We start from the raw sequence: 25,715 nt of genomic DNA on the forward strand, positions 1-25,715 counted from the left end.
CCCAGTTGTGCATCCAGGATGATTCTCTTCATCAGGGCGGAGATGCCTCTGAACATCCTGAAGAGCAACAGGATGGAAGGGGGGCTTTAAGTCTGGGCATATTCCAGGAGAATATTTTCCTGCCTGGTTCTTGAATAGAATGAAGGGGGGGATATGCGAGCACCTTAAATCAATCGTCCTCTAGCAAATCTTTCCATGTTTAGTGGGCTTCTACAGCTCAGCTTCCTAGAGATCTTATACTCTGGAAGTTAGTGGGAGGTTGTGCAATGATATGCTGGAGCTGGTTTTGGCCGATGTTAAATTTTCTGTAATTTTGTAAGCCAATTGAGTACAGAGCTGAGCCAAGATGTCCAGTGCACTGATCAGCTGTCCAGCTGTTGGTGGCCTGGCTTGGCAGTGGCAATGGAGCCCAAGGAGGTGGTGGTTTAGCACAAACTAGAGGTTTGTCTTTGATTAAAGATTTTGGTTTGCCACTCTAAGAAAATGTGCTGAATGTGAGAATAAGTCAGTCTGGTGATATGAATTCAAGAGAATAAAATTGGGGCTTTTCATGTTTCGTGCGGTATCCATATGCAGATTGGAGACTGCTTCATATGAAGGCAACACTTTTGATCCATCCAATCTAAATTGGTCACTTTTGATTACCAAGGAGTTTGTTGAAATTCTGCTGTCTAAGACCATTTTAATAGGTATGAGATTTTCAGCACAAAGAGTCTGAATCCGTAACTGAGTTGTGGTCTCTTCCCTAACATCTGCTGGACCCTCCCCAATTTAGTTAGTATTAGGAAACTTGAGGGCATAATACTACTTTTTATTTTGGATGGCCATTTTCTAATCCTTCACTGAGATCATCAAAGTTAGCTTCTTTATTAAGATAATGGTCATTTCCTAAGGGATAAAACTATTCATGCAGAATTATTAATTGTCTTGGTTTAATCATAATGTCATTGCAAACATAGGGAAAGCAGTTTACACAGGTATGCACACACACACATACTTGATTAAAAATAACCCTTTGTTCTTTGCAGCATTACCTGACCTGTTTCAGCGGCACCATAGCAGTGCCCTTCTTGCTAGCAGATGCCATGTGTGTTGGAGATGATCAGTGGGCCACCAGCCAGTTGATTGGAACCATATTTTTCTGTGTTGGAATCACAACTTTGTTGCAAACAACATTTGGGTGCAGGTGAGTTACTCTTTGGTGATGTGTTAACTGCTTATAACTTTTCCCATGAACTCCAGGCAGTAATGCTAATAGACAGCATTTTGTCTTGATTCAAGGCAGAATACTTTGCCTGGGGAGAACCGGCTTCAGGTCATCTGTGAGACTCAAAGCATGGCTTTGGATTAGGCTCCATTCCTAGGGTGGTTATGGGCATTGAAATAAGGGGGAAGTCTGTGTAGGCCTCCTTTAAACTTCCTTTCTATAGAAAGGATGAATATAAAAAGAAAAACATAATAACATGCTGACAAAGGTAGGTGATAGGAGTTGAAACCCATGTTGTTTGGCAGATTGGGACTAGCTGTGAGGAATGAATGTTCCAAAAGCTCCTTCAGAACGGTGATAGAAGTATTAGGCTTATGTAAATAGATATAAAAGAAAAGTTATCTAATTTTTATTTCATAATTTTCACTTGCCAAGTAACATTCATTCAAAGCATGATAAATTAATAATCATTAAACAATTCAGGAAACAGGCAGGTAATATGCAAAATTAAAAGCATTAGTCATATTTGAGTCTGATAATAAAATGAAAAATGTTACATCATACCGAGGGTGTTGCAGTAATGCCTAAACTGTCCCTTCTGATTAATAGCTGCTCTAAAAGTTCTCAGCCAGATACTTTTCTTATTCCTGGAGCCTGAAGTCCTTCCAGCAGAAGTTAGAAGGACTGAAGACACTTTGATGCTCCAGGCACCATTCCTTTCCATGTAATGATCAGAAGGATGACCAAGCATTCTTTCAGCACAGACAAAGTGCTTTTGCTGTGACCCAGCATAACTGATATACCGTCCTTGCTGACTCTAATGGGGACACTAAAGAGATAGGTCAAGGTAGTTGTGATAATGATGACTCAAATAAGCGGGGGATTGTGGTCCAAAATGAAGAACTTACTTCGGAAAGACAAAATGGGGAATCACACATCAGTCGCACAAGAAGAGCAAGGTATGCAAAAAGAGAAGTTTTAAGTTTAAGTTTTAATAGATTTGTATGCCGCCCAATCCCGAAGGCGGCTTAGATAAAAACAGTTTAAAAACAAATATTAAAAAAGTTAAGATACAAAACAGCAGATTAAAAAGGGACACAACATACACTCGATGTTAATGGGGCTGAAGCTCAATCGGAGATCAGCAGCCCCAGGCCTGCCGGAACAGCCAGGTCTTAACAGGCTTTCGGAAGGCCGAGAGAGTAGGGAGGATCCGGATCTCAGGGGGTAGATCGTTCCATAGGGCCGGGGCAGCTACAGAGAAGGCCCTCCCCCGAGGAGCCACCAGACAACATTGTGTAGCCAATGGCACTCGGAGAAGGCCCGCCCTGTACGATCTTATTGGGCGCTGGGAGGTATGTTGCAGGAGGCGGTCACGGAGATATCCAGGTCCTAGGTCATGTAGGGCTTTAAAGGTGATAACCAGCAACTTGAAGCGTGTTCGGAGACCAATAGAGAGCCAGTGCAGCTCACGGAGGATAGGTGTAACATGGGTATATCTAGGTACACCCAGTATCGCTCGCGTGGCTGCATTCTGGACCTATTGTAGTCTCCAAACACTTTTCAAGGGCACCCCATGTAGAGCGCATTACAGTAGTCGAGTCTTGAGGTGACGAGAGCATGAGTGACCATTTGGAGTGCCTCCCGGTCCAGATAGGGCCGCAACTGGTGCACCAGGCGAACCTGGGCAAAGGCTCCCCTGGTCACAGCTGACAAATGGTGTTCTAATGTCAACCTTCTGGTTGATGATTCAATCATAAGGGATGTAAATTTAGGGAATGATATGGAAGTTTTAAAAGAGGTCAGGTATCTGCCAGGTGCTACTGCGAGCAGAGACAAGAGGCGTATTCTTAAGATAGTCAAGAATGCAAATAAGAACTGTGATGTTGATGCTATTATACATCTTGGCACAAATGATCTGTCTCAAAAAGATGTACTTTCTGTGAAGAATGATTTCCAGAGCTTGGGGTATGAACTTAGTAGTATAGGTTGTAAGCTTATCTTTTCAGAGGTTTTACCAGTATATAAGGAACAAAAAGGGAAGAGCCAGTGTGTAGCAGAATTTAATGTGTGGCTAAAGGAGTGGTGTAAAAGGGAAGGGTTTGGTTTTATTAGTCATGATGTCTGCTGCTGGTCCAATGAAAAACTGTACAAAAGAGATGGTTTGCACCCATCCAAGAAAGGGACTGAGTTACTTGACATTAAATTCACAGATTTTCTGTATAAACATTTAAACTGAACAGCGGGGACAGAGAATTAATTGATACAGAACATTTCTGTTCCCAGCAATCTAAAATTCATAGGGTTATCAGTGCATGTATCACAGATGTTTGTGCGGGTAAGATTATCACTTCCGCTGTCAAGCAAAACCAAGCATTTAATAGTGAGTGCCATACCATGTGCATGAATCATACAAGTTGCAAGAAAATAGGGGCAGTCAGGAATAACATAGGTTATGTAGACAGTAAACATAAGGTCAATCAAAATAGACTCAAATGACTATACACCAATGCATCATAGTATGAGGAATAAACAGGGCGAATTAGAAATTCAAGTAAAAGAGGACAGATATGATATTATTGCCATTACAGAAACTTGGTGGGATGAAACCGACAAATGGAACATAAAGCTAGAAGGATTTAAATTACTGTAAATTACTTAAAAGAAATAGACCAAGTAAAAGAGGAGCTGGAGTTGCACTATATATAAGAAATAATTACCTCTCTGCAGAAATAGAGCACAACAATGATGGGAATTATCTTGAATGCATTTGGGTCAATATTAAAGGTTCGGGGGGGGATGACATTGCCAGAGGTCTATACTACAGGCCACCCAACCAAGCAGAGGAAGTAGATGAACTTTTTGCTAGTCAGCTAACTAAGGTACGTAAGAAACACACCACAATAGTAGTGGGGTTTTTTAACTACCCTGACATCAACTGGGAAACAAACTTTGCACCAAGTGGAAGATCCAACAGGTTCCTAACAAACCTAGCAGACAACTTTGTTTCCCAAAAAGTAGAGAAGGGAACAAGGGGATCAGCCATATTGGACTTAATTCTCACTAACAGAGAGGAAATGATAGAAGGTGTTGAAGCCACAAGAACCCTGGGGGCAAGTGTCCATGCAATATTGGAATTCAACATTATGCAAACACAAGTAGAAGAACAAAGTGAAACTAGAGTCTTGGACTTTAAGAGAGCTAATTTCAATAAACTTAGAGAGCGCTTGGGAAAAATTCCATGGATGAGAATCCTCAAGGGGAAAACAACTCAAGAAACTTGGGAAATTTTGAAAAATGAGATTACAAAAGCCCAGTCTAGCACAATAACAAAGAAGAAGAAAAATAACAGCTCCCAAAAGAAACCAGCATGGCTGCATAAAGAACTCTCTGACAAATTGAAAGACAAAAAAAGATAAGTATAAAAAGTGAAAAGGGGGGGACATAACTAAGGCAGAATATCAGCAAATAGCCTGAGCATATAAAGATAAAGTGAGGAAAGCTAAAGCTCACAATGAAGAAAGGCTTGCCACAAAAGTAAAAAATAACGAAAAAAGCTTCTTCCAACATGTTAAAAACAAGAAAAAAGTTAAGGAAACAATTGGTCCATTGCTGGGAGAAAGTGCCAAGAAGGTGGCAAGCAACAGGGAGAAAGCAGAACTATTTAACTCATGTTTTGCATCTATCTTTATACAAAGGGATAGAACAGTCCAATCTGGTCCTGGTGATTTGACAGCACCACAAAAATCAGATTAGGAACACAAGTTGAAATAGGGGGGAAAATGGTAAGTGAGCACCTTTTTACCCTAGATGAGTTCAAATCACCACGACCAGATGGATTACACCCAGGGTTCTGAAGGAACTGGCAGACGAGATCTCAGAACCACTGAACTATATCTTTCAGAGATCCTGGTGCACCAGGGAAGCACCAGAGGACTGAAAAAGAGCTGATGTGATCTTCAAAAAGGGGGGGGGGGGAAAACAGATCCAGGAAACTACAGACCTATCAGCCTGACCTCAATACCAGGAAAGATTCTGGAAAAAATAATCAAGCAACGAATTAGCGAACACCTAGCAGCAAACAAAGTAATAGCCAAAAGCGAACATGAGTTTGTCAAAACAGATCATGCCAGACTAATCTTATTGCATTCTTTGATAATATGACAAAATTAGTGGACCAGAGGAATGCCGTTGATATAGTTTACTTGAACTTCAGTAAGTCATTTAATAAGGTAGACCATAACCTACTACTAAATAAAGTAGAAGAATGTGGGTTAGACAGCATCACCACCAGATGGATTTGTAACTGGCTGACCAACTGCACTCAACGTGTAGTCCTCAATGGAACTGCATCTTCATGGAGGGAAGTATGTGGAATACCCCAAGGCTCTGTTTTGGGCCCAGTACTCTTGGATGAGGGAATAAATGGGGAACTCATCAAATTTGCAGATGACACCAAACTGTCAGGAATAGCCAACATTCCAGAAGATAGGCTAAAGATACAGAAGGATCTTGACAAACTTGGACATTGGGCACTATCTAATAAAATGAAATTCAATGGTGAAAAAAGGAATGTTCTACATTTAGGCAACAAAAACGAAATGCACAGGTACAGTATAGGTGGTACCTTGCTCAACAGTAGTAACTATGAAAGGGATCTTGGAGTCCTAGTGGACAACCATTTAAATATGAGCCAGCAGTGTGCAGCAGCTGCCAAAAAAACCAACCCAGTTCTAGGCTGCATAAACAGAGGGATAGATCAAGATCACGTGAAGTGTTAACACCACTTTATAATGCCTTGGTAAGGCCACACTTGGAATATTGCGTTCAGTTTTGGTCGCCACGATGTAGAAAAGATATGGAGACTCTAGAAAGAGTGCAGAGAAGAGCAACAAAGATGATTAGGGGACTGGAGACTAAAACATGAAGAACGGTTGCAGGAACTGGGTATGCCTAGTTTAATAGAAAGAAGGACTAGGGGAGACATGATAGCAGTGTTCCAATATCTCAGGGGTTGCCACAAAAAAGAGGGAGTCAAACTATTTTCCAAGGCACCTGAGGGTAGAACAAGAAGCAGTGGGTGGAAACTAATCAAAGAGAGAAGCAACTTAGAACTGAGGAGAAATTTCCTGACAGTTAAAACAATTAATCAATGGAACAGCTTGCCTCCAGACGTTGTGAATGCCCCAACACTGGAAGTCTTTAAGAAGATGTTGGATAGCCATTTGTCTGAAACGATATAGGGTTTCCTGCCTAGGCAGGGGGTTGGACTAGAAGACCTCCAAGGCCCCTTCCAACTCTGCTATTGTATTGTATTATTGTATAATAGGATACATCACTCTTACAGGCTTAACAACAGCTCCAAAAAAAGTAGGATGGAAAATTGGGTGCAGTCACATGATGATCCACTTAAAGACTATCATGGCTTACAAGCAAAGTTACTGGCTCAATTATGGTTGTGGGTCAAGGGTTACCTGTATATTAACTGATGCTGGCAACGACTTGTGGGGTGAAAGGTAATAAAGCTTCATTGGCATCAAACCTTGTGCCCCAATTCTCTAGAAGCTGTGTCCTGCAATGGTTAGAAGGAGCAATCATGTACTAGTTAAACTCACTTGGTATAATTTACATCTCATTTTGGATAACAGTGGGGCTGACCTTGTCAGAATTGAACATCTTCTAAAAGTCAACGCGATCCTACTTTACATTAACAGAGGGACAGCATCAAGGTCTTTATAAAATCTTAGTAAGACCACACTTGGAACACTGCATCCAGTTTTGGTCATCACAATATTAAAAAAAAAGTTGACTCTGGGAAGAGTGAAGAGAAGAGCAAGAAGAATGATTAGGGGGCTGGAGGCTAAATCATATGAATAATGGCTGTAAGAACTGGGTCTAGTCTGGAGAAAAGAAAGACCAGGGGTGACATGACAGCAGTCTTCCAATATTTGAGAGGCTGCCACAAAAAATTTTTCCGAAGCACCAGAAGGCAGGACAAGAAACAACAGATGGAAACTAATCAAGGAAAGAAGCAACCTGGAATTAAGGAGAAATTTCCTAACAGTGAGAAGAATTAACCAGTGGAACTGCTTGCCTCCAGAAGTTGTAGATGCTCCCTCACTGGAGGCTTTCCAGAAGAGACTGGGCAAGCACTTGTCTGGAATGGTATGGGGTTTCCTACTTGAGCAGGGGGTTGGACTAGAAGATCTCAAAGGTCCCTTCCAACTCTTGTTATTCTGTATGAAAAAAGTGCCATACCAACCAAGACTTCCCTCTGCCAGCACTTTTGCTTCCCATACGCAGTCCCCAAAGAATAGCATCAGTAGATACCCCATTTCCTACCGAACCAACATTTCTCTGCATGGTTGCTGGAGTTGATTTGTGCTCAACAGTGGGAACTGTCAGAGCTACCCACAGCTTGTAAATGTTCTTTTAGTGGGAGAATTATGGTGTTTCTTTTTAAAACATATTTAATTTTTCTCATTTCTCTATCACATATGGTATTAGAAATTAACGATCAAAGCAAAATAGGTTTTTGGTTTCTATTAATATTAAGAGAAAAGAATTTTCCATCCAGTTGCAGTCTTCTGTTACAGTAGAAAAAAACAATGTACACTTTTCACCTTCGCACGAGGGCCAAAGTATGTTGAGTACCTACATCTATATTATGTTTGTTGTAGGCAGTATATTAAAAAATAACATGGAAAAATAACAAAAGAATTAACACCGTCATCTTTCGCTTTAGGTCTAAGCCCTCCAAGTATGATTTCATTTCAGAGGCCTTTCTTTCAAAAAATATTGAGTATATTTACCTACGAAAGGGAATATCGGGTGGGGAATGGTAACTCAGTAGGATGAAAAAGGCAGCCAGTTTAAATAAACCAGTGAAGATTATTGAAGGATACGAGCCCGAAGAAAACCTCCAGGATTCATTCAGTGTCTTTCTAAGTTTCCTGAATTAGAACAGGCAGCCTGAAAAAGAGGACTTTATGGACGAAACGAATTGAGTGTTTTTGGTTTCTGAGTTGCTCCTTTCGATCAACCGATGCCATGGGTACAAAATCAAGAAAAATAAAGATTAATTTGAATCTCAGTGCTATATGGAAAGTCTTCATGAAAATGGATGCCAGAAATAAAAGAGTCCTTTTTGCTTTTCAGCCTCTAAATCAGGAGTCTCCAACCGTGGCAACTTTAAGCCTGGAGGACTTCAACTTCCATAATTTTGGGAATTGAAGTCCACCAGGCTTAAAGTTGCCAAGGTTGGAGACCCCTGCCCTAAATCATTACCAGTTAAGCATAGTTATGATAGCTAGGAGTCTCCTCAAAAGGACAGGTGTGCCAAGGGTCACCAAAGCTCTACTCCTTATTACCAGAAATGTACACAAGAGGACACCTGTTGTATGTAGAACCCAAAATCAGATGGCTTCTTCTTGCACTGTTTTCTTGAGCAGATTCTGTTTGGTTTGCCACAAAATACATTCTGGAACAGTTTTTGGGAATTTACCCTTTAAGGAAGAACAGCCTGGTTTTGCAAATCCTTTGCAAATATTTTCAAAATGTCAACAGGATGCTGTCTGAAGAAGTTTCAGGGTTGAATCTACATAACCTAAAGTTTCCAAGTTTGAAAGAGGCTGAAATCGACCATTTAGGGAGTGATTCTGCAAGAAGGGGAACCTGCTTGTAAAAAGTGGAGCTTGCTTTCTTTGTAGATGTGCTTGTAATGATCCTGTGATTACGCAATGGTTATTTAGTTATTTGATCATCCCGGATGCACTCCTTTTAAAACTTTTTTTTTTTTACTATTATGAGCATTTGCAAAGGTTTTTCATATGAAAGGCAAACATGTATGTCTCATATTTGTTAAGTGAGGTGATTTTGCCACTCCAAAAAACAGTTGTAATTATGAAGGAAGATCAGCTGTATCCAAAATGGTTCCACCACAAAACCACGGAGGACAAAATCGCGCTCGACGAAAGCGCGCATTTGACATCATCACAGCGCGACAAAAACATTGTGCTGTGATCGAAAAATGTAAAAATAAAGCGAAAACCTTACCCTAACCCCCCCAAACCTAACCCTAAATCTAACCCTAAACGTAACCCTTAACCTAACGCTAAACCTAACGCTAACCCTTAACGTAACGCTAAATGTAACCCTAACGCTCTAAACCTAACCCTAACCCTTAACCTAACCCTAAACCTAACCCTTACCTTTATGTGAATCGGCTTGCTTTAATTTTATTTTTTTTAAAAAAAATTTCGTCGCGCTGTGATGACGTCAAATGCGCGCTTTCATCGAGCGCGATTTTGTCCTCCGCGGTTTTGACGGGTCATGTCCAAAATAAGCAAATAAACAAATAGTACAGTGAACAACATACATTCAGGCTCCAAAACGGAGAAATGCGTGTCAGTTGTAGCTTCATTTTCACTGTGCTGGACAATATTTGATTATAATATTGATGCTAGACAAAATTTTGTTTCCAGACATGGTGATGTATCCTTGGCATTCCAGTGCCAAGGATCTTAAGCTGTAGGAGCTGCCAAAGGAAGCCAACTTGCCCTTTGATTTCTGCTGATTGTATGATTTATTGACTAATAAACCTTGACTTTAATCTGCCATACTAGGACAAATGGACACATGAAGAAAGCAGACAAGAGGAGTAAACCTTCTGCACTGTTGGGGCAGTTTCTGTGGATTCTTGTGGAATAAGCAGGGGGAGGAGGGGGGCTTGCCATTTTAAGACTGTGAGAATGCAGAAAAAAAGATAATCTCAAAACTGTCCAGGACTAAGGCATTTAGGATTCCCTAGATTAAAACGAAGAAATAGCCTTTGCCTTGGAGTGATTTATAGTAAAAGGCTATTACTCTATCCCATCCACCTTTAATGTTTAAATCCGCTTTCCAAACTGGGCCCAACTCCCAGAATTGTTCAGCCCACAATGCTGGCTGGGAAATCCTGAGAGTTGAAGTCCACAAGTCTAAAGGCTGCCCAGTTTGGAGACCCCTGGTTTAGATAAAGGGGGTTTTCTAGAATATTTCTGTTTCATTGATGAGATGTCCTAAAGGTGTTTATGACTTTTCAGAAACCATCAAGTGAGTCCACACATTGCTTGATGTCAGCTCTGTTCCTTGTTCTCTTTATTTTTATTTTTATTTTTTTTTGCTTTGGTCATCTATAGAGTAACCCTTTAATATTTAACTGCTTATGTTGCTTGGTATTCGTATTTATGGGCACTCCAATAAATTTAGATACCGTATTTTTCAGACTATAAGACGCACCATGATTTTGAAGAGGTAATTTTTTTAAAAAAAGTTTTTGCACTCTGCAGGCCTCCCAAACCTTCTGCACACCTTGTTTTTTGCAAACAAACAAACAAACAAAAAAACCAAAAACCTGGCATGCAGAGGCTTTGGGAGGCTTGTAGAGTGCTCCTTGGAGCTTGCGGGGGGGGGGATGGATGAGCCTGTTTTTTGCTCGTTTTTGCCCTCCCCAGCCTTCGGGTGCACTTTGCAAGCCCCCCAAACCCTCTGCACATCCATTTTTGCAAAGGGGTTTTTGGGAGGCCAAAAATTCTGTATTCAGTGTATAAGACACACCCAGATTTTCACCTTCTCTTTGGGGGGGGGGGTGAAAGGTGTATCTTATACTCGAAAAATATGTTAGATTAGATTTGGAAAGATAACTAGTAAGGGGAACATTGAAGAGGTGATTCTTCTTGTGTCAGTGTTATAAAATGTGGGTTTTTGATTCTTTCAGGTTACCCTTGTTTCAGGCCAGTGCTTTTGCATTCTTGGCTCCCGCTCGAGCCATCCTCTCTCTGGACAAATGGAAATGTAACAACACAGGTGAGCAGCCATCCTTTCCCTCTGGGCCTTTGGCCGTTCAGAGCAAGAGCCAAAATGGAGGGACACTCCCTTATTTATTTGTTTTTAAAGGCTGACTCTGATTTATAACAGTCATGAGGGGGACTTGCCTTTACAGAACCTCCAGAACGGTTTACCAATCCTGTAGCTGGTCTAGAAGATCCTCGTGGAAGAACAAAAATGGCTTTTTGGTGCAAATTTCAGGGCCGTTCTCCGGGTTTCTCAAGGGACAGGCAGCAGAAGCTTCCCACATCCTTCCCACGAGAATTTCATTGAAATTGTCCTTGGGAGGAGCTTCTGAAAGTTTTTTTGGTGGGGGGGGAACCTCATAGGCCAATTTACTTATTGAGGCTGCTAGATGGTTTTTCAACACCTTCAAATTCAGAGGCAATAAATAACCAAGGAGGAAGAGCAGGAACAGGATGTGTTCCCAGAGGGTTGGGGAACCTCCTGAATTTAGCTGAACGGACTGTCAAGGATTCAGGAAATCTAAATTGCATTCCATAAAATAGGATACCTACAGTCCACTCTTTATAAACTAGGAGGAAAAAAAAAATCTTAGTTTTCATTATTGCTTCAACCACTGGGTGAGCTGTAAATAAATTGCACCAAGCGTTTTAGACAAGGATTAGTGAAGCAAATTTTATAAACAATTATTTATGATGGTTTGCTTTTAATCATAATTAGAACTAGCTTGTCTAGGTTAACTATCATAGGCAAGTTTCAGTCTAACTGTTGACAGGCCTACCCGAAGGAAGGGTCCTGAGGGAAGACTGAGTCAGTATTCCCCCTGTCTGTGCTGGACTAGTGCCCCTAATCCAGCAAGGAAACAGGAGCTTCATTATATGCAAATGTAGTCAGAAAACAGAATTCATTCCCAGAATTGAAAATAGACCGTATATTTTGCTTCCAATCTTGTTTATATAGAATTTTGCAAATTTAGTCTTTTATTTTTGCCAGGTAAGTCTTGCTCACATTTAAGTAATTGGAATTTGGTGGATGATTTTGACGATATAAGGGCAGTTTAGCTGGGTAGTTTCCCCAACCTAAGTGCAGAATATATAAGTAAAAGCACTTCAGAGAGTGATAAGCACTTATAACATAGCAATAAGGTGTTCCAAAATGTAATTGGCACATGAAGAAAAATCTGTTAATTAGATGTCAGGTTGATCAATCCCAGTGACTCAAAGCATCACGCTGGAGGGTACTTTGCTTTGAAGTACAGCATCTTTGGAATCAAAATAACTTTCTGGTTCCCAGAAATATCAAAGAGGATTGTGAGAAAAAATGTGCAACGGTGACATCATTAACCTTTTTCCTTGTATTCCCCAAGTAATTGGTTCTGAAAATTCCATGATTGTTGTCCATTTGACTCATATAATCATAGAGTTGGAAGAGACCTTGGAAGTCTTCTAGCCCAAGTTCTTTTTTGGTCCTCTGGCAGTTCTCCTGTGCTCCAGGAGTTCAGTGGTTCTGAGATCACATCTGCCAGCTCCTTTGGTGCTCTGGGATATAGAATAGAGTAGAATAACAGAGTTGGAAGGACCTTGGGGGTCTTCTAGTCCAACCCCCTGTCTAGGCAGAAAACCCTACAGCACTTCAGACAAATGGTTATCCAACAGTTTCTTAAAGACTCCCAGTGTTGGAGTTTTCACAACTTCTGGAGGCCAGTTGTTCCACTGGTTAATTGTTCTCACTGTCAGGAAATTTCTCCTTAGTTCTAAGTTGCTTCTCTCCTTGATTAGTTTCCACCCATTGCTTCTTGTCTTGCCTTCAGGTGCTTTGAAGAATAGCTTGACTCCCTCTTCTTTGGGGCTGCCCCTGAGATATTGGAAGACTGCTAGTCACCGTTGCACATTTTTTCTCACAATCTTCTTTGATATTTCTGGGAATCAGAAAATTAAACCATCTGGTCCCGACAATTTGAACTTGTCCAAAGTGGATAGGATCCTTTTACCAATTTCTTAACTCCCTATTCTGTCTCCTACAATTGCTACTTAAGATAACTTGGACTATTTTTTTTTCTTTTGCGTGAAGACAGATGCAAAGAAGGAATTGAGCAGTTCCACTTTCTCCCTTCTGCCCATCTCATTCTTGCCATCTTCTTCAATTAGAGGACTGTTCATTTCCTTGAGTTCTTTTCTTCTTTATGCAAGAGCCGAGGTGGCACAGTGGTTAGAGTGCTGTACTGCAGCCACTTTAGCTGACTGTTAGCTGCAGTTCAGCGGTTCAAATCTCTCCGGCTCAAGGTTGACTCAGCCTTCCATCCTTCCGAGGTGGGTAAAATGAGGACCCAGACGGTGGGGGCAATATGCTGGCTCTGTAAACCGCTTAGAGAGGGCTGAAAGCCCTATGAAGCGATATATAAGTCTAACTGCTATTGCTATGCTATGTAATGAAAGAAAATGATTATTTTTGGCATCTTTTGCAAATCTTAGTTCATTCTGAGCCTTCCCCCCGAGGTTGCCTAGCGACGTGCTGAGCCCGGATGCCCTCATCACCATATGGCTGGGCTTCCTGTATTACCTTGATCTTGAGAGCCTGTGGAAGCCGCGGCTGCGGTCTCTGGCAAGATACGAGGCAGGTGTTCTCCATTCTGGCAGCAGCCTTTGTACCTCGCCGATTTGAATCTCCTTCCTCCCGCTGTTGGAGACCTTTTCACGCCAACAAACAGTCTGGCTGGCTGTAGCTTCATTTTCCCGCCCACAGTGATGTAAAATCACCAGATTCATTGCTCCATGGAGGTCGGTTTGCCACCATTCTACTGGAGCACAAATTTGATCTCTCACAGCGTCCTGCTTCGATTGCAATCAGCATTTGGTATTTCAGTGAACATGAGCTTGAGCCCTTTCAACCTAGCTTACATGGTGGATCATTCTATTACTGGGGGCAGCGCTGGGGCTTCCACCTCTCCTCAGTTGTCCTCCGATGCCACTGGGGCCTCATCTAGAGTGGGTAGGACCACCACCAGGGCTGCCAGCCACAGATCCCGTGCCACCTCAGCGGCTCTTGCCAGGGCCACTAAGCGCACCAGTAAGACCAAGAACGGGTCTAGGGGTCCCTCAGCCCCCAGGCCACCTCCCATCCTGCTGCCTGAAGGGCCTTCTACCTCCGGCCTAACTGGAATTCAAGGTTGGTCCCCAGACCTCCCTCTCCCTCAGGATCTCACAACTGCAGGACCTAACTCAGGCCTTCAGGGCTCGTCTGATCCTTCTGAGCCCAGCCCAGGCCCGGCCCCCTCCCGTTCAGAGGCCTCAGCCACCTTTACCCCTACTGCCTCTGGCAGCAGACCGGAGGATACTTCAGAATTTGACCTCTTCCCTGGGCTCAGGGACGTGATTGCCACTGCCATATCTAGGGGAGTGGATGCAGAATTACAGCGTAGGAGTCAACACTCTAGGAATTTGATTTCTGCCAGAGATTTAGCCACCTCTCAGGCTGATCCCCCTTCTCCCTTGCCTTCCATCTACAGCGAGGGGTCTGTTTTGGGGGAGGAAGGTGAGATTTGGGATTTAGAGTTATCAGATGATGATCTGGTTCAGGATAAAGTTCCTTTTTCGGGCCTCTTCAGACCAGCTCTACTTTATAAAGCCAAGGCCACCTCCAATTTGGGTGGAGCAACCACCCAGGCCAGTACCAAGGTGGGCCTTGATCCCACGGAGTGCTTTTTCGCTGAACAAGAACAAGAGGCTATTCCACCACCCAAATTGTTTCTGGACATAATCCAAAAACAATGGTCCCAGCCCACCGCAGTCTCACCCCCTAGCAATGGTGATAAAAAGCTTTATGCTTCCACTCCGGAATTGGACACCATTTTGTAGTTTCCCACTGTTGACCCACCGATAGCGGCCTTGGCTTCCCCGGCCTTCATTCCATCCGAGATTTCGGAGTGATTAAAGGCTAAGGACCGCAAGACGGAGCTCGTTATTCGCAAAATGCACCAGGCGACTCCCTGGGCATTGCGTGCCGCTACGGTGGCCTCGTTCTTCAATAGAACTTCCTTAGTTTGGTTAAGACAACTTCAGGAGAGGTTTGGTCCAGAGGATTTGCGCCTTTATCAGGATGTGGTCAAACTGGTGGTGGTCTTAGAATTCTCTTTGGATGCCACGCTCAATGCGGACAAGTTCGCGTCCCGAGCTGTGGCATCCAACATAGTGGCTCATCGCCTGTTACGATCCAAATGGCACCTTGCCTCCACCCCCTTCAAGGACGGTTCCCTATTCGGAGCAGCGCTGGATCCTATACTGATTGAAACGAGGGACAAGCGAAAGGTACTTCCTTCGACTGCTAGGCGCACGGATCAGAGGCAGCCCTTTCGTATTGGGGAGTCAGGGTACTCCTCCCACCCCTACACCCCTCTATCTAATAGATCCTTTTCTCAGTCCCAGGACAGGTTTCAGGGCAGAGCCAATACTAGGGACAGAGGTAGGAACCAGCACCAACAGCAGGCCCAGGCCCAGCGGCCCTTTCATGGCACCAACCACCGGTCTTTTCATAGGTACCAGTGACTCGCTCGAGGTTGGCCCTATTGGCGGGCGCTTAACCACCTTCGTCCACCAATGAGAAACCACAACCTCAGACACCTGGGCTCTTCAGACCGTGAGGTTGGGCCTCACTCTGGAGTTCCTGGCCATTCCCCCGAGATGTTTCATCAAATGCCCAGTGCCCAGGTGCCAGGTAAAGTGGCGCCTGATGGACATAGAAATCCAGCATCTCATTTCTATCAGAGCAATAGAACAGTTGCCAAGCGGGCAGGAGACCTCGGGAGGATGTCGGGCCATCCTAGACTTGAAACGGCTCAATTTCTACCTAAAGTACCAAAAATTAAAAATTCAATCACTCAAGAGTATTCTGGCGAGCATTCGCCAAGGCGGTCTTCTCACCTCCATCGACATCAAGGAGGCATACTTACACGTGCCAATACATCCAGCCCATCGAAGGTTTCTGTGCTTCTGCGTTGACTTACCTGAACGGTCCTTCTATGTGCACTGCGAGGGGAATCCAACCCGCCCTCGGCTTCGGCTGCTCTGGGCCTGGACTTCCTTTTTTCCTATGACATTCTGACTTACCTTGACTTCTAGACTTATTTTGCTTCTCTCAAGCTGGCTGATCCTTTGTGCAAAACTGAACCCTTCCAGTCAGAGGAGGCGTGGCCAGCAATTTGCATAACTCAGTCTCAAAGCTAATGGACAAAGTTAACCCATGCTTGGATTCCCCTCGCAGCGCACATAGAAGGACAGTTCAGGTAAGTCAACAGTCGTTCTGCTGCCAACAGGCAATAGCATGCATAGGCACAATCATATTTTACTCGAGATAGGACCTAGTATTTTGGCAGTGCCCCAAAGTCTTTTCCAAATGAGGAGCTGTGAACATGCATGGCTTTCCAAAATTCTGGGAAAAGAGACTTTCAGAGTTAAAGTAAAAAATTAAACACATGGTCACGTATTGTGTTAAGCCATAACATTTCCACTTCATTTTGGCATTTGGTGTATTTGCAACTATCAGTACATGACAGTTAAATAATAAATGCAACCAGTTGCAACTTCTTCATTAAATAATGCTTAGTATGATAAGTAGCCCAAGTACTTAAAATGTGTCTTTCTTATAACGGCACTGGTAAAGCTTTCTGGATTTTCTCCCCACCCTGTAGAAATTTAGGGCATGGCAGAAGGTTAAATAATGTAACCCTCCCGTTTTTAATAAATCAGGATGATGCCATTGCTCTTTGCCCTCAGCAAAAGCTAGAAACTTTGTGGGAGCTAGTTGAGTAAGTAGAGAACGTTTTGTTTAAAAAGAGACCTTGTTCTGCCTTAGAAACTGTCCTCTATAAATAGGAGGCGTCAGGCAGGAGCTGTTATTATTACAGTCTAGCCAGACAAATTAAGAAGCGACATTTTTGTGACATAACACGCCGGAATCACATCTATGCTGTGAAATTATTCTCCGGATCATCCAACTGAAACTCTGCCACTTGATGCCCACTGAGGGTTGTCCATTCTGGGATAACAACTGGCTATAGCAGCGGCACAATGCATGGATGCTGTAAATGCTGCTGTAAATTTAGAATCCTTTTTGCTTACCAGGAGTAAACCTGTAGTGATAGATTAGGAGAAAGCTATCCATTGAGAAGAAGGCAGCCAAGCAGACAAACTCAATTGGTAGAAAGAAACATTAGGTTAGGGAAGGAGTCTGGCACTTAGAGCTAACTAAGCATAAACTCACAATTTCATCCTTGATCTTCCTAACTCATGGAATGCAGAGGTCTCCTCTGGCTAAAGAGATAGATTTCTCAAACTCATTTCTGTGTCTTTCTATGAAAACTTGGGTGAGAAGGGGGATGGCCATCATTTTGACTCCTCCCCCCCGCTGCAAAATATACTGTATTTTTCGGACTATAAGATGCACCTTCCCCCCCCCCCCAAAAAAGAGGGTGAAAACCTGGGTGCATCTTATGTACTGAATATAGCATTTTTGGCTTCCCAAGCCCCACGCCTTCACAAAAATGGATGTGCAGAGGGTTTGGGAGACTTGTTGAGGGCTGGGGAGGGGAAAAATGAGCGAAAAACGGGCCATTCTCCCCCCCCCCCCCCGGAGCACTCTACAAGCCTCCCAAAGCCTATGCATGCCCTGGTTTGTTTTTGCAAAAAACGGGCCATTTTTTGCTTGTTTTTGCCCTGCCCTCCCCCCAGCCCCCAGGAGCACTTTGCCGGCACTTTGCTCTCTGCATGCCCCATTTTTCACAAAAATGAGGCATGCAGAGGGTTTGGGAAGCCTGCAGAGTACAAAAAAGGTGCTTCTTATACTCCAAAAAATATGGTATTTCTCTGTTGTTTATTAGAATTCGGTCAACTAACCTTTCAGTCAAAACTCAGTAGGGAAGGGGATTAAACAAGATCATCGAACAAGACCAGGAAGGGATGTTTTGCAATTCACACAAAAAATAAGGGCAATTCAATCTTATATAAGACAGATCATAAAATATTATACAGGGCACAATGTGGTTAGTTTGGGTTTAGTATTTGTGACTGTAAGGTGGGAACAAGAAGCTAATTATCTCTCTGTGCAGTTATTACTTTGAAAAGCCAGAGAAGAGATGTGGTTTTTTTTTGTTCTACCTGAGAATAAACAGGACAATATATACGTATGTTCCTAACACTGTTATTAAAAAGTACATTTGAGCAGTACATGCTACAGCTTCAGTTACTACCATCTCACCAAGGCATCGTTTCAATTCTGTGGGGTTTTTCAGTGGCTGTGGGGAGGCAGTTAAACTGACCAACAGAATGGATCATTCTATATATATAAAATGTGCTTTGTATATATGATCTGGGGCAGCAGGGGGCCAAGTAGAAGAAGAAGCGAAGTTTTTAATGTACATGAAAACCGCTTATTATTTTGCCATAACGAGAGGTGTTTCTTTTTAACCTTCCAAGCTGTGATGGCTACAAACGGAACCTCGGAGCTGCTGAGCACAGAACATATCTGGTACCCCAGAATACGAGAGGTAAACTTGCATCATCTACTCAGCACTGGGCCGGCCACCTGTTGGCTGACTCTCTCTGTGATCCCCTACAAGTCCTTTGCGTATGGAGCTTAACCTTTCCCGTCCTTCTCTTTGTGATCGCCAAGTCCCCAACTGCATGAGATTCAGACCGTGGTTGCTAAGGATATGCTGTCATGCTAAGGAGTGATGATTAGTCTCTGTTTCATGGCATGCAAGTGCTTCTCATCAGTAATGATAACAAAGTAACTGATAAGAGGCTGCTGGGTCATTTATGTAGCTGTGCAGTCAAAGGCTTATTATAGGGAGAATAATCTGCATTGCCTTACTGCATTTTTGCCACTCAGAGTGAGAAGCACTGCCTTGCTTTCTATAGATGATTTGTCAGTCTTGTTGCTCTACTTCTCTTCCCCCCCAATATTTTAGGCGTTCTTGGTCCTTAAGAATCTAGAACAATGAAGGATAATCAAATATAGATCTGGTGCACACGTGTGACATGGAACTTTTCACCCATCCCATTGCTATGGGCTGCCAGTTGTTCCTCAATTTAAAACGTCCCCTCTCTCTTCCCCATCTTCAAACCGTAGCTCCATCCTGCCAAGAGGCCTGCAGCCAAGGGGGAGCTGGCAGTCTCCTGAGACCACTGCGCTGCTCTATGCCAGCTTCTAAAGAGCATGGGTGACCAAATGCATCATACCCTCTGCCCCCCTAGGAGCTAAGAGCATCACCTTCGTGGCATCACCAACCCTGAGAACTTGAAAGGTTAGCTTGGAACCCAGGTCTTCTTGTAATGACCGTGTGATGTGGCTATTGACACAACTGCCAGACTTGGTCTAATGACCCCCGTTGTGTGTTGCAACCTAAGCTTTGTGCTTAAGCAGTAAGAGGCAGATGAGGTTAGTAATCCTTCGGTTGAGTCGTCTTCTGATGAGAGCAGAGCATGCACCTCTGAGGGTCTTTAGTCTGGGAAGCTTGCTGCTTAAGCACTCAAATGCATAACATATGCCGTTGCCCAGTTCTGCCTAATCATTTGATTTCATTTTGACTTGCGGTTCATGACCCATTCCAAAACTCTCTGCAGAAATATTAAACCACATCTGTTAAAAACGAAAAACGGGAAGAAGGGGAGGAATCTAATGAAGGCTTCTTTCTTATCTCTGTGTTCAGATCCAAGGTGCTATTATCATGTCTTCTTTGATAGAAGTGGTCATTGGGTTCCTGGGGCTGCCCGGAGCACTCCTGCGATACATTGGACCTCTGACTATCACACCCACGGTAGCTCTCATTGGGCTCTCCGGGTTCCAGGCTGCAGGCGAGAGAGCAGGCAAACACTGGGGCATAGCCATGCTGTAAGTATTCTTGGTCAGCCGGCTGTCAATATTGTACGGGTAGACGGGTCAGCGGTCAGGGCTCAGGACCCCAGATAGCAGCTGCGGTTGGAGCGTGAAGTTTAGAAGAACCGGTTTACTTGGTTTTTCCAAGTAAAATATCCATAGCAAACAAAACTCTGAGGCAAGCAATCTTCTCAAAGAATAGGCTTATTGGATATATCATATTGGCACAGGCTGGCAAAAACTGACCCTGAATATTCCCTCGGTTTTCACCTAATTAAAAGTGAAAGTTGGTCACTTTCTCAAAGCAATCAGTCACATGGTCCAATCAGGTTACTGTCCAGTTGCTAGGTGACTCCAGGCCCCTCCTCCTGAGCACCTGCAGGAACGTCCTTGGTTCCCAAGAGAAAGTATTTTGTTTTGGCTACAACACCCCAACTATCTCTATTCCTCCCTTCCCTATCCCTTGGCTCTATGTGTCAACACCGAAGTCTCAAGATGGCCTCAGTCAGGCCAGCTTCGGGGATGACAGTCACTTGCTACTCTGAGCGGGAGAACATCATTATCAATCAATATGGAGGATGGCTTTTTACCCACTTAGCCAGTCTCCAAAAAGAGTATCTCGTAAATAGGTCATCCTTGGTATGATGCCAATACTCTATTTATAAATTGCTTTGGGGGTGGGAGAAAAATTACACAACAGTAACAGAGGAGATAATGATGCAAACTGAAAGACAGCAAAAGAAAAAATGGCGCACAGGTGACCGGCCTCCAGAGGTGCCACCAAAATGCAGCACTTAAAGTCAAGGGAGAAGAACCTGGACCTGGACTGCTAAGGTTATCTTAGGATAACTGTTACATAAAGGTCACCTTTAATAAACTTTGTGCTCTCCTCTTTATGAAATACAAAGGAGCCGTGCATTCCAAATGTCACTTGGTGCGCAGTGGGGGTTGGCGCTGCTTCAACAATATACACTTTGTGCAGCTTCTCCTGATAATTGGATATATGTTGCTTGTGCAGTCATGCGTGAGGCTGTGTAATAACAGAACCTAACCTGGTGATCGTCTGTGTGGCTTCAATCCCTTTTGCATCAGTGGAAAATGCTTAGAGATAGAACAATAGAGTTGAAAGGAACCTTGGTGTTCTTTAGTCCAACACCCCCCCCCACACACACACACACTTCCGCTCGAGCAGGAGACCCCGTGGCCTATCAGACAAATGGTTGTCCGTTCTGTTCTGGAAATCTCTGTGATGGAGCATCCACTGTTTCTGGAGGCAGCCATCTTTGCCACCAGGGTCCCTGTCATGGAACCGTGCCTCTCCAATGTTGGTATTTTTACTTGAATGATTCCTTTTAGCTAAATGCACCTTATGAAGTCCTTTCAGGAAAGAAATCACAAAACCAACCTGAATTTGGGAAAGTCAAAGGTTGGTGGTGCAAAAGCATTTGGATGAATCAAAATTCTCACTGGTGAACCGTTACAATTAAAATGCATCACAGTAAATGATGGTGGATGGCAGATGAAATATTTTCTCTCTGCACTGACTACAGAGGTTATTCAGACCACCAATATATTTAATTCACTTGATTTATTGAACCTTTGCAAGTGTCAAAGCATGTAACAAAAACAGATTAAAACACATTACAAACACAGCAGATGAAATAGGGACCCAGCCCTCCTATCCTTTGCCCCAAGCCTTTAATTAATCTGGGGAAAAAATATGTCTTTTGCAGTCCTATTGAGGGGGAGAGGAATTTATTTCACTGATTTTTTTAAAAAAATCTATTAAATTATGGGAATGCTGATGGAATAATAGTGATTCTTTTTCATCTTTTCAGGACTATTTTCTTAGTGCTGTTGTTTTCTCAGTATGCCCGAAATGTCAAATTACCGTTACCCATTTACAAGTCCAAAAAAGGATGGACTGCCTATCGCTTGCAGCTTTTTAAAATGTTTCCGGTAAGTAAGCTTTATGTTGATTATTATCAGTATAGAAGCTCTGTTATTTTTTTCAAATGTAGAAGAGGCTGTAATTTTTTCGCAATTACATCATCAAGTCTAAGGTAAGCTTTGAGAAAGAACGCAACCTGTTTAGTCCTCCCTAAAAGTTTGACATGGTAAGCCTCATGCTAACTGAAAAAATAAATATTGGTAAACTAGAAAATAAGATGGAAGAAAAAGATAAATGTCACCACAAATCTGTTGAATAAATATCTACCTGTAATTTAAAACCACATAGAATGGGCCTGTTTTCATGAAAAATGGGCCGTTTTTTGCTCATTTTTGCCCCCAGAAGCACTTTGCAGGCCTCTAAAACACTGCATGCCCCATTTTTCACAAAAAAGGCATGCAGAGGGTTTGGGAGGCCTGCAGAGTGCAAAAACCTTTTATTTTTAATTTACTTCTTCAAAATCCTGGTGTGTCTTATACTACAGTGCGCCTTATAGTCCAAAAAATACGGGTAGTACTTCCTTGGAAATTGTCCCAGTTTGGGAAATGGTATGGGAAGACCCCGTTTAAAGTGGAACATTTAACAAAACGACGAAAGTTTTTCTTTTAATCTGAAAGTAATTGTGCTGTGTTAAACACAACAATCTTAGCTCCCAACGCATGTCCTCATTTTCATTTTGTTTACTTACACCTTACACCTTTATTACGTTTACAAATAACTCAAGGCAGTGAACATGTTCCGCACACCTTCCTCCTCCTATTTCCCCCACAACAACAGCCCTGTGAGGTGTGTGGGGCTGAGAGAGAGGATCTGGCTCACAGTCACCCAGCTGGCTTTCGTGCGCAGGGCGGGACTAGAACTCCCACCTCCTAGCGCCTTCACCACTAGCCCATACTGGCTCTCGTTGCTTGCTCTACCTTATTTTAAATGCCTTCCTGTCCCCCTTGCAGATCATTCTAGCCATCCTGGTTTCTTGGCTGCTCTGTTTCATCTTTACTGTGACAGATGTCTTTCCACCCGATAACACTAAGTACGGATTCTACGCTCGCACGGATGCCAGGCAAGGAGTTCTCCTGGTAGCTCCCTGGTTCAAGATCCCATATCCCTGTAAGTGAATCGAGCAAACGTTCAGCAGGAGGAATCTTTGCATTTTTGGGGTACAGTCGTTGCAGTCTCTGCCTGTGTGAACCTGAAGATGCCAATTTGGATGGACCGACTCTGGTCCGGTAGTAAATTTAATTTTGATTTGTCAAATATTAGTATAATTGCACATTCTGAGACTTTCCAAATAAACTGCTCTGAAAGACCCAGTTCCATTCATGAAGGAAGGAGAGCAGACTTAAATACTTTTGAATATATATTTGTTTCGTTTTCATCCACACTTTTCTCCGACCGAACAGTCGCTCAGAACTTCCTGTCCGAGTGAAGATTTGAATCAAGGTCTCCTTGATGGAAGTTCAGCATTTTAACCCATATTCGTATTACTGTAGACTGATTTGTGCCCATACATGATAAACATGCACACATTTGTTCATGGAAAGCCTTTCTAATCGGGAGGCACCAATTTATTGTAGAGATTAACATCTAGGACAGTGATGGTAAACCTTTTTGGCTCCGAGTGCCCAAAACGGAATACGTGCGCACACCGGAAACCCAAAGAACAGCCGGTTGGTACACATGTGCACGCCTGTCAGCTGCTCTTTTGGGTTTCTAGCACATGTATGCATGCCAGTCAGCTGGTCTTCATGTATGCCGGAGCGCCAGAAACCCAAAAATCAAGCTGGCTGGCACACACATTCGCCCTGGCCAGCTGGTCTTTGGGCTGCCGGTGCTTCGGTACATGTGAAGCTGGCCGGCATGCAGGTGCCTGCCAGAAACCAAAAGAGCAGCTGCCAGTGGTGTGTGCATGTCCACAGAGAGGGCTTTGTGTGTCACGTCTGGCACACATGCCATTGGTTCGCCATCACAGATCTAGGAGGAATCATTGCTGTAGCAAAGTACCCTTTGGATTCCCAATATTCTGAATAATGGTCCCTACCTTGCCTCTAGGTTACAGAAATTACCCGTCCTGTCATGTAGAGAAGTATTTAACATCTTGAAAGTATTTCTCCAGGTTAAGTTGTAATTGGTTTGAAAAGAGCTGCCTTTGATTGGTCTGTTTGACTTGAACCTCCTTACTGTGGTTTTTAATGAAGTAAAGGCTCACTTCAGACTCGCTTCCTAAACTAACAAGAAAAATCCAAGAAATGATTTGGTCATCTACAATTTGCATTATCATTTTATCACGTCCTTTGTAGTTGTGTACAGGTATATATTGGTACTCTAAAACAGAGTATTGAGCTAGCAGAACATAAAAGATGTTACCAACTGAGACATCTTGAAATATCAGCAATAGCTGAACACAAGTGCCTTTTACATCACAGGCACAATTTTAAATCTAAAGATCTACAAATATTAGCAATCATGACAAATCATCACACACAGGTACATAGAGAAGCTATTGAGATTTATAAAGAGCCCCAAGAATTTGACAAGAAGAGAGGGTGCAGATTAACAAACTCCAGTTCCGTTACACACACAGGAGCGCTATTGCTCAGTTGCCTGTGAGCCACCGAGCAGATTGCTTTCTCTCTGAAAATGCCAGCCACAGATTCTGAGAAAACATCTGGATGCCAGTTAATTAGACCACAGTTGGTTAGCCTGGAAGCTCATCATTGGATGGACCCTACATCTATATAAAATTGAATCTCTTTGCATTTACAGTTCAGTGGGGATTACCAACCATTTCTGCTGCCGGTGTGATTGGGATGCTCAGCGCTGTGGTTGCTAGCATTATTGAATCCATTGGTGATTATTACGCCTGTGCCAGATTATCTTGTGCTCCTCCACCACCCATCCATGCAATAAACAGGTGAGCCTCCAGGAGTGGGTGGGTGGAAACAACTTGTTTTTTATTTCTTTTTTTTTTTTACACTGGGCTGGAGTCAAAGCAGAATTAAATGTTGATTTCTTTCGGAGGTTCCAATATTATTCCAGTGCGAAGATCAAACTCATTGTCAGGGTTCCAAATAGCATCCAAAAGTAAATCAGAGTCCAAGGCAAAGTATTGCTCAAAGTTCTAATTTATTTAGAGAGCCATGTTGGCACATCTGGGAAAACCTGAATCTGAAAGCTTCCCGATTTTCCTCACCCAGTTGAAAGTTCAAGATCTTGCCCCACACCCACAAGTCCATCCCATGGTCCAATCTCCCACTGCCATGCTGGCAGTTCACCCATCCAGTTCTGGTCAGGTGCCGAGGTGCAGAGACAAAGGATGACCTTGGCTTTCCAGATAGAATTTTGTTATGGCTTTGTTAGAGCCGAGGTGGCACAGTGGTTAGAGTGCAGTACTGCAGGCCACTTCAGCTGACTGCTATCTGCAGTTCAGCGGTTCAAATCTCACCGGCTCAAGGTTGACTCAGCCTTCCATCCTTCCGAGGTGGGTGAAATGAGGACCCAGACTGTGGGGGCAATATGCTGACTCTGTAAACCGCTTAGAGAGGGCTGAAAGCCCTATGAAGCGATATATAAGTCTAACTGCTATTGCTATGGCTACATATCATCTAACTCCATACCGTCCCCCCTTCCATTTTCCCACCATAGAAAATGCATAGTAGAATACTAGAAAGTGTGGTAGGCCAAAGAGCCAAAAGAAAAGTTGGCTGCAGGCCAGACACTCATTTTCTGATTAAAAATAAATTGACATGGAGTAAGCGCATGGACCATTGAAATTGGCAGCATCAGCCAGTGACATGGACATTAAAAAACCACTGCAGATCTTTTTTGAAATCTTTGTTTTAGAATTATTTCAGGCACCTT

General features: G+C 43.1%; 1 protein-coding gene across 1 annotated transcript in view; it reads left to right on the forward strand.

Moving 5' to 3' along the window:
* Positions 1–25,715, forward strand: part of SLC23A2 (solute carrier family 23 member 2) — an 85,518-nt gene that overhangs the window by 42,130 nt on the left and 17,673 nt on the right. The window contains exons 5-11 of the mRNA XM_087706062.1: positions 1,029–1,186; positions 10,965–11,053; positions 18,505–18,575; positions 19,740–19,921; positions 21,745–21,865; positions 22,808–22,964; positions 24,621–24,768. Coding sequence (XP_087562188.1) covers positions 1,029–1,186; positions 10,965–11,053; positions 18,505–18,575; positions 19,740–19,921; positions 21,745–21,865; positions 22,808–22,964; positions 24,621–24,768 — 926 coding nt within the window. The remainder of the gene's footprint in view (positions 1–1,028; positions 1,187–10,964; positions 11,054–18,504; positions 18,576–19,739; positions 19,922–21,744; positions 21,866–22,807; positions 22,965–24,620; positions 24,769–25,715) is intronic.

Source organism: Thamnophis sirtalis, unplaced genomic scaffold (genome assembly GCF_051295495.1).
Source record: "Thamnophis sirtalis isolate CommonGarterSnake01/CBP01778 unplaced genomic scaffold, rThaSir2_p1.2 scaffold_2, whole genome shotgun sequence".
Lineage (NCBI taxonomy): Eukaryota > Metazoa > Chordata > Lepidosauria > Squamata > Natricidae > Thamnophis > Thamnophis sirtalis.